Source organism: Paramormyrops kingsleyae, chromosome 4 (genome assembly GCF_048594095.1).
Source record: "Paramormyrops kingsleyae isolate MSU_618 chromosome 4, PKINGS_0.4, whole genome shotgun sequence".
In the NCBI taxonomy this organism is placed as follows: domain Eukaryota; kingdom Metazoa; phylum Chordata; class Actinopteri; order Osteoglossiformes; family Mormyridae; genus Paramormyrops; species Paramormyrops kingsleyae.
In genome coordinates, this window is record NC_132800.1 from 22243151 (window position 1) to 22251790 (window position 8640).

Genomic DNA, 8640 nt, shown 5'->3' on the forward strand with positions numbered 1-8640 from the left:
GTTGCAAATTCCTGATTTTATACTATTTTGCTCCTTCTTTTTTCCCCCCCATGTCAGGGTTAAAGGTGACAAGTAATGAAGCAGTATTTTCTGCGTGTTTAATGCCATGTTTTCTCCAGCTTTGTTTTATGGCTGATCAGGGGGAAGTAACTTGATTCCCCTGTGAGTGCCCCCATCCCCCCCCCCCAACACTGTCTGACTGCTGCCCTATTTCAGTGGGAAAGTGAAAGTTTAGATTTATCGGTCTGTTTTGGTAATTAAATTCAAGCAATATTTAAGATTTCTTGTCTTTTTTTGTCAGATGCATTTAAGCCCCCCCGGTTTCCCGATCTTGATGTGCTGGCATGGGGTTTTAGCAGAGGGCGAGCTCACACACAACTGCCCCTTAAAGCCCCCCCAGGTCGGGCTGGGCGGCACCGACAGCCACTCATGCTGTACCAAGCCATGCTAACATCTATTAGATTTTCCACTCCATCACCTCCAGTATGTGTGCTTGGGCAGCGGGTAGTTCAGCGTGATTTAAGCGCCCGTGAGGGAGGACGGCCTCCTGGCTGGCGCCCCTGGGCACCTCTCTGGGCGCAGATTAACAGGGCCGTGCCGCATGCGCTGCTGTCTTCCAGGGCGGTACGGGATCGTATGCCCCGACGGGACGCCACTCGGTCTCCGTGGAGCTTCAGCTGCAGAGACAGAGGCAGGACGAGAGGGAGGCGTTCGCACAGACTCAGAGGAAGTACAGCTCTCTGCCACGGTGAGTCTGTGTCTGTCTGTCTGCCTGTCTGTCCTCCTCTGGCTATGTCCATCTGTCTGTCTGTCTGTCTGTCCTCCTCTGGCTATGTCCATCTGTCTGTCTGTCCTCCTCTGGCTATGTCCATCTATCTGTCTGTCTGTCCTCCTCTGGCTATGTCCATCTGTATGTCTGCCTGCCTGCCTGTCTGTCTGCCTGCCTGTCTATCTGTCTGCCTGCCTGTCTGTCTGTCCTCCTCTGGCTATGTCCATCTGTCTGTCTGTCCTCCTCTGGCTATGTCCATCTGTCTGTCTGTCCTCCTCTGGCTATGTCCATCTGTCTGTCTCTCTGTCCTCCTCTGGCTATGTCCATCTGTCTGTCTGTCTGTCCTCCTCTGGCTATGTCCATCTGTCTGTCTGTCTGTCCTCCTCTGGCTATGTCCATCTGTCTGTCTGTCCTCCTCTGGCTATGTCCATCTGTCTGTCTGTCTGTCTGTCCTCCTCTGGCTATGTCCATCCATCTGTCTGTCTGTCTGTCTGTCCTCCTCTGGCTATGTCCATCTGTCTGTCTGTCCTCCCCTGGCTATGTCTATCTGTCTGTCTGTCTGTCCTCCTCTGGCTATGTCCATCTGTCTGTCTGTCTGTCCTCCTCTGGCTATGTCCATCCATCTGTCTGTCTGTCTGTCTGTCCTCCTCTGGCTATGTCCATCTGTCTGTCTGTCCTCCTCTGGCTATGTCCATCTGTCTGTCTGTCCATAACCTGTCTGTCTGTCCTCCTCTGACTTTGTGCTTCTGTCTGTCTCTCTCACACCCTCATGTCTCACAGACTTAATCAGTGGAGCACATAAAAAATAAAGCCCATCTTCACCACGGGGAGTTCAATTACACACTGCAAACACTCATACTCTGCTAGGCCAGATCTCTCTGAAAATCAATTATTCACATTTATACGGGTTTTTTGGGGATTTGAGTGTGGCGCAGTGGCTCAAAGAGCAGCACTGTGACGGGTGCTTCCTGGAATAGGCTGCAGACCATCACCCTCTTCTGGATGAGGAGTATGGAAAATGAATGGATCTGTGGGACTTTTCAGTGGGGCGGGGGGGGGGATGAACCCCAAGGCAGAGCCCTTGGGTTCCTCAGGCCTCAAAGATTAACTTAATCTGTATGACTAATTGATTATTAATGTTCAAAGCTCTCTTGCTCCCCATTTCGTCGTAAGTCTAGGTTATTTCGCAGAGGGCTGACTTGGTCTAAGAAAGACATGGATGCTAGTTCCAATCTCGCTAACCCAGATGAGACAGTATTCCGGAATAAGAGCAAACAGTCTTACATACACTGTGGATGGCATTGCTGGATTTCTGGAAAGTTCCTTTAGTGATAATGTGTGGGACTCTGTGTGGTGCCTTTCCAGTTTGCTTGGCCTGGAGTGATCAGTGACGTCCTTAGATTTTAACTAGCACAGTATTTAACATTATTGAGTATAGACTTGTAAATTAAGGAAGTTCAAGAGTAATTTCTTGAGATGTGTACCGAGACGGGGACAAACATTCAGAGTGATTATTCCTCCTGGTGTGGGGGGTTGAAATGGGAACGTACAGGTGTAAATTGGGCGTGTAACGAGCTGCCAGTGTACAAGAGTGTCAACGTCCTCGTGGAGTCGGCCAAGGACCAGCATGCCCGGGTCACTCTGATGCCAGCAAGCGGGCGATCCCGGAGAGATTAGGGTGGCACCACTGGTAGGGGAAATACTGTTGACCTTTCCGCAAAGTGCTTCATGTAAATAGTTTAGTAAAATATCCCGCTGCTGTGTAAATGAACAAATGAGAGGGAAAATGTCTCATGAATAAATAACACAGCGTATCTTAGACCCAGCGGCAGTTATAGTCTCTCCCAAGCAGTGGGCGGGGAAGAGGCGACTGCCGTTAACCTGATTGGTCAGTTACTGTGAGGGTAAGAGCGGACGGTTTATGATTGGCCGCTGAGGTAAGCTTCTTGGCCCCTTCAGCTCTCTTCAATAAGCCCCGAGCTGCTCCCAGGTCGAGGGAGGAAACGCTGCCTGTAGACCAGACCCAAGTTCTGCCCAGAAACCCTCCGGCGAGTTACTCAGTGGGTGAACTTCGAAACGGAAACCTTCCTCCGAAATTCCTCGACTGTCGATTCATGCGGTTCATGTTAATAGACTGTTTCTCCCCCTGAGCAAAACAGGAAGTGCTTGGGATTAGAGCGCACGTAGCTGATAATGTAATAATGCGACGGCAGCACATCTCACGCCTGCGAGCTGCGTGGTTTATGGTTCTCGCCGTCATCTCTGGGGCACATGAAGGTATAACAATGCGAGAATTCATGCAAGCCCCGCTGAGATCTTTAAGCTTCAGCTTCCAAGGCACGTGTGGGTGCCGGCCCAAGACGCTTGTGACAGGGGAGCAGTGGCAGTGATGTCGGCTTCCGGCTGGTTCTCTCCACAGCTCTCGCACCCCCCCACCCCCTACAGCTGTACGTTTCCCCCTCCACGTACATGCTTCATATTACATCATGAAAAACAGCTGGTCCTGCAGGTATATAAAGTCCACTGCTACTTAATGGCCCTTTTCATTTTACCACACGTACAGCAGCTGGTGTAGCGTAGAAGTGTGTATGAGATGAAGTATGTGGGTGTTTAAGCCAGAATAATTGCGTCGAGGATTTTATTTTTAATCTTATTGTCATTCAACAGTTTTGTTGGACATCTGCTGCATCTTTGATTTCCGTACACATTTGATGCGTCTGATTTCCCGCAGCTGTCATGCACAGTCTATCTGTAGAAACCTAGAACTGGGTGTGCAATAATGACTGCTGGGTTATGGAAATAAAGACCCCCCCCCCCCCCCATGCTGGAGGCCACTGGTTCAGTCGAGGCACGTGGCTCATTGTATGAGATGAAGAGAGGTCCCGGAGGTGTGTGTATGTGTGTGTGAGTCTCTGTTAGCGTGTTACAGCTGCCGTAGCTGTGTAACCTACAGGTCAAAGCGACAGGCCTACCCAGGTTGAACAAGACTAAACCAAACCGTACTTTGACCTTTCTGGGTCGGCTGTTTCCACCTCCTGCTGCAAAGTCACATGGAATCTTACTGGGAGAACTGGTTTTATTTCATCATATACAGTACCGGCCAAATGTTTGGTGTCATTTCACATGACCTGGCCACCTGACCCAAGCACAGTACAAATGGATTTGGAGCAGTCTGACCAGAGAGTGAAGGAAATGCGGCCAGTGTTTGCTCAGCATTTATGTGGGAGCTCCTTCAGGACGGCTGGAAGAGCATCCCAGGAGGCTCCTCATGGACCAGGCATGGAGGAGACAGTAGGGGCAGCCAGTCCCTGGGGCAGCTGGGGTTAAGGGCCTTGGTCAGGGGCCCAGTGGTGGGATCACCCTGCCGACCCTTTTATTTGTTCATTGCTTAATTTCATATGTGTTATTTTATAGTTTTGGTGTCTATAATTATTCTACAACGTAGAGAATAGTACAGATATACCAATTGGTAAGTGAATCCAAACTTTTGACTGGACCTGTACATTCCATAAAATTATATAGCAGTACGTTACATCACTATTCACAATAGAAACTTATAGCGTGTCACATTATATGATGTGTACATTGTGCTCCAGTGATTTATTACAGTACATTATACAGCACATTATTACATCATGGTGCAGTGTGATGTAATTTACTGTAATTTAGTATAATGTAACATTACATCACAATGCATTGTAGTTTGTTACAGTATATCGATCAAATGCAATGTAGTTTGTTACAATATATCAATCTTAGTGCATTGTAGTTTGTTGTACATCAATCACAGTACATTGTAGTCTGTTACAGTATATCACATCACATCACATCACATATATCCTTAAAGCTTCACTTGACTCTGCTCACCGTTTGTTTTCCTGTGGCCCTTTATACGATTGGCCATGCCTTCTGAAACATTTTGGGCCCCGTTCACTCAGCGCACCGAACTCCCCCCACCTCTGTCACTGGCCGGACATGCCACATGCTCACAGTCCTCTCAGCGCTTCTTATTTATTTTAATATGCATTCTCTCCCCTCCCTCCCCAGGCAACCCCGCAAGAACCCCAGCACGGTGTCCCAGGACTCTTGGGATAAGGTATACCCTCCAGGCGAGGGCTTCCACACTGCCAAGTCGGACCCGCGCTACGCCAGCTACCAGGGCCCCCGGAACGGCCTCCCGGGGGCCGGCGGGGCCACACTGATGGGTGGGGGGGGCTTCAACGCACGCGTGCTGCTGGAGGCGCAGGAGCTGCTGAGGCAGGAGCAGCGGCGCCGCGAGCAGGAGGCCAAGACCAAGACTCTCCCCCAGCAGAGCTACGAATCCTACACCCCCCAGGAGGACCCGGCCTCTCCTCCCAAAGGGCCCTACAGACACGACGTGCCCCCCTCCCCATCCCAGCTCGCCAGGCTCAACAGGCTGCAGGGGCCAGAGAGAGGCCACCCCTTCTATTCCTGAGGGAGGGGGTCACGGGGGCAGGAGCGCTGACTGGGGCGGCAGATGGTCACTGAACACATCTGAACATAACAGAACAGGATGTCATCCGTATGTGTCGAAGCCACCCGGTCGTGGGTTGCCAGACGTTACACATTATTCCCCCCAGTACATTATTCAGTCCCGGGCTAACCGACCCCCGATTGGCCAGCATGGTCACGTGTGTGGTACCAGGATCTCCTCTGTATCTCCAGCCCTGTGAGGGACCACCCCCTTCCTAACCCACGTCTGTCCCCGCAGTCTTCCAGTCCCCCAGCGTCTGACACTGTTTTATTTATTTTTTTCATAGTTTTATTCAGTATGAGGTTGGTTAGTAGCCATCTTGTTCCCGGCGACCCTCTGCGAACGTCTTAGTGGTGGCAGTGGGCGTCAGAGCGGGGCGTTATGTTGCTGTCCCGTTCAAACCATGGCCTTCACACACACACACACACACACACACACACGTTCTCCTCCCCTCCTCTGGCTCACGCCCCGGGGTCTGACCGTGCTGTAGCCCGAGCAGGAGGCTGCCTTGCCATGTGACCTTACATAGCGTCTGTGAAGCGCCGGCGATCGGGTTGCGGTCGCGACTGTCACCGGTGAAACGGGGCAGTTGACAGATCCGGTTCGTCGGGCTAAATGGAGCCGTTGATCCTACTCTGGTCCTCTGGTGTCTGCGGCGAGGTGCTGGCTGACCTTGTCGGTAGAGCAGGAAGAAGTAAGACTTTGCCAAGACTTTGCGGGGACTCGGCGTCATAAATACCAGTCTGGGTCGGGTTGCCTCACTCCCTCTGGGCAACAGCGTGTTTGGAATCGCCCCCCCCAACCTGCTGTCATTTGCCGCACACTGGACCGTCACTGGACCGTCACCTCACTAAGTGCCTGAGACCCCCAGCCGGAGGAATCCTGGCCACGTCAGTCCATCGCTGCCCTGCTGGGGGTCCGATTCTCACACCCCCCCCCACCGCATCCTTGGACTCGGCTGGGATATCCTCTTTCCATCGCCCCCTGTTCCACGCCTTTTTCAGAGAAGAAGATACTGAATTTCGTGCGAGTTATTGGTGTATTTTTATCCTCGTTTGTCATCGCTTTTATAATATTTACTATGGTGTTAAATACATGATTGATGCAAGCACAGTGCAATCGGTTTATCGGACTTTTACATTATCTATTTTAAACTTTACATCGCTGCCTTTCCTGTACATATCAAATTTAGAAATAAAGGAAGGCCCTTTTGTCTTGTTTACAAGTATTCCTGAGGCAAGCTTGCGTTTTCTCTGACCGCATCTGGCTCATGTTTCACACACGGTGATAAACCTTGCACTACAGTCATTGTGGAAGACCTTATCCATTGTTTTGCAGCACTACAGCCAGCACTACAGCCAGCGGTTGTGTGTATGTATATTGGTACCAGGTATGTGTTTTTGCAAGACGTTTCCCCTCCAGGCTACAGACATGTGAATTAATGTCTAATCATTGTGTGTAGCCCGCAGTAGTCCAGTGTTTTTTCTAGCGTCTCATACTTTGCGTCCTCTGATTCCTAGGATAGACTCTCTATGACATAAATGACACACTATATTGCCAAAAGTATTGGGACGCCCCTCCATATCATTGAATTTGGGTGTTCCAATCACTTCCACAACCACAGGTGTATTAAATCAAGCACCTAGGCATGCAGACGGCTTCTACAAACATTTCTGAAAGAATGGGTCACTCTCAGGAGCTCAGTGAATTCAAGCGTGGTACCGTGATAGGATGCCACCTGTGCAATAAGTCCATTCGTGAAATTTCCTCGCTACTAAATATTCCACGGTCAGCTGTTAGTGGTATTATAACAAAGTGGAAGCAATTAGGGAGAACAGCAACTCAGCCACGAAGCAGTAGGTCACGTAAAATCACAGAGCGGGGACAACGCATGCTGAGGCTCACAGTGTGCACAAGTCGACAACTGTCTGCAGAGTCAATAGCTACAGACCTCCAAGCTTCGTGTGGCCTTCAGATTAGCTGAACAGTGAATAGAGAACTTCATGCAATGGGTTTCCATCGCCAAGCAGCTGCATCCAAGCCTTACATCGGCAAGTGCAAAGCAAAGCGTCGGATGCAGTGGTGTAAAGCACGCTGCCACTGGACTCCAGAGCAGTGTTGACGTGTTCTCTGGAGTGACGAATCACGCTTCTCTGTCTGGCAATCCGATGGACGAGTCTGGGTTTGGCGGTTGCCAGGAGAACGGTATTTGCCTGACTGCATTGTGCCAAATGTAAAGTTTGGTGGAGGGGGGATTATGGTGTGGGGATGTTTTTCAGGGGTTGGGCTTGGCTCCTTAGTTCCAGTGAAAGGAACTCTTAATGCTGCAGCATTCAAAGACATTTTGGAGAATTTCATGCTCCCAGCTTTGTGGGATCAGTTTGGGGATGGTCCCTTCCTGTTCCAACATGACCGCACACCAGTCCATAAGGACATGGATGAACAAGTCTGGTGTGGACTGGCCTGCACAGAGCCCTGACTTCAACCCGACAGAACACCTTTGGGATGAATTAGAGCGGAGACTGCGAGCCAGGCCTTCTCATCCAACATCAGTGCCTGACCTCACAAATGCTCTCCTGGAAGAATGATCAAAAATTCCCGTAAACACACTCCTAAACCTCGTGGACAGCCTTCCCAGAAAAGTTGAAGCTGTTATAGCTGCAAAGGTTGGGCCAACTCCATATTAAAGCCTATGTATTAAGAATGGGAGGGATGTCATTAAAGTTCATGTGTGTGTAAAGGCAGGTGTCCCAATACTTTTGGCAATGCAGTGTATATTTAAATTACGTATATAATACTATTTTGTGAAAGCTTCTTAAACTGGTAAAAGAAGCTGTCCGCTTTGCTGCTGCAATATTGAAAACAAACGCTTTATCGAAAAAGTAAAGCTCGTTCTGGTCCCACTCAGTCTGGAAGAAGCGTGTATCGTTCGTCGTCCCTGTTAACGCTTTCATAGTCTCTGCTGTGACATCCGCGTATCGCGCCTTTCCGCCGCTCGTCTCCAGCTAACGTGACGATCGGAGAATTAGCCAGCACCGCTGCGAAGAGGGACGAGCGGTTCGATCTCTGCATTTATCACGTCTGGAGCAGACCGTAACCCCCAGTGACAAATTAGATTACGTCTCCTGTCAAAAAAAAGCGCAGAGGCAGCAAATAAGAGAAATAACCATCATCTATTCGCTCTGATAAAAAGCTCGCATCGCTCAAGGCACATCTCTCATGACGACGGACCTTCCCGTTCTGCGGGATGTCGATATTTTAATTCTTATAATTTCTTATCAGCCTTGGAGCAGATGGGCTGCAGTAGGTTTGCTAAACTTTTAAATTCTCTGTGGCTCCATCAGCCGTGTCCTTGTCAGAGAGAGATATATATATA

General features: G+C 49.9%; 1 protein-coding gene across 5 annotated transcripts in view; it reads left to right on the forward strand.

The window, feature by feature from the left end:
• Positions 1–6492, forward strand: part of LOC111840222 (partitioning defective 3 homolog) — a 163369-nt gene extending 156877 nt beyond the window's left edge. For all 5 annotated transcript variants that reach the window (XM_072710866.1, XM_072710867.1, XM_072710870.1 and 2 more), the window contains 2 exons: positions 621–748; positions 4817–6492. In XM_072710866.1, coding sequence (XP_072566967.1) covers positions 621–748; positions 4817–5225 — 537 coding nt within the window. In that variant the 3' untranslated portion in view covers positions 5226–6492. The remainder of the gene's footprint in view (positions 1–620; positions 749–4816) is intronic.
• Positions 6493–8640: the final 2148 nt, after the last annotated feature.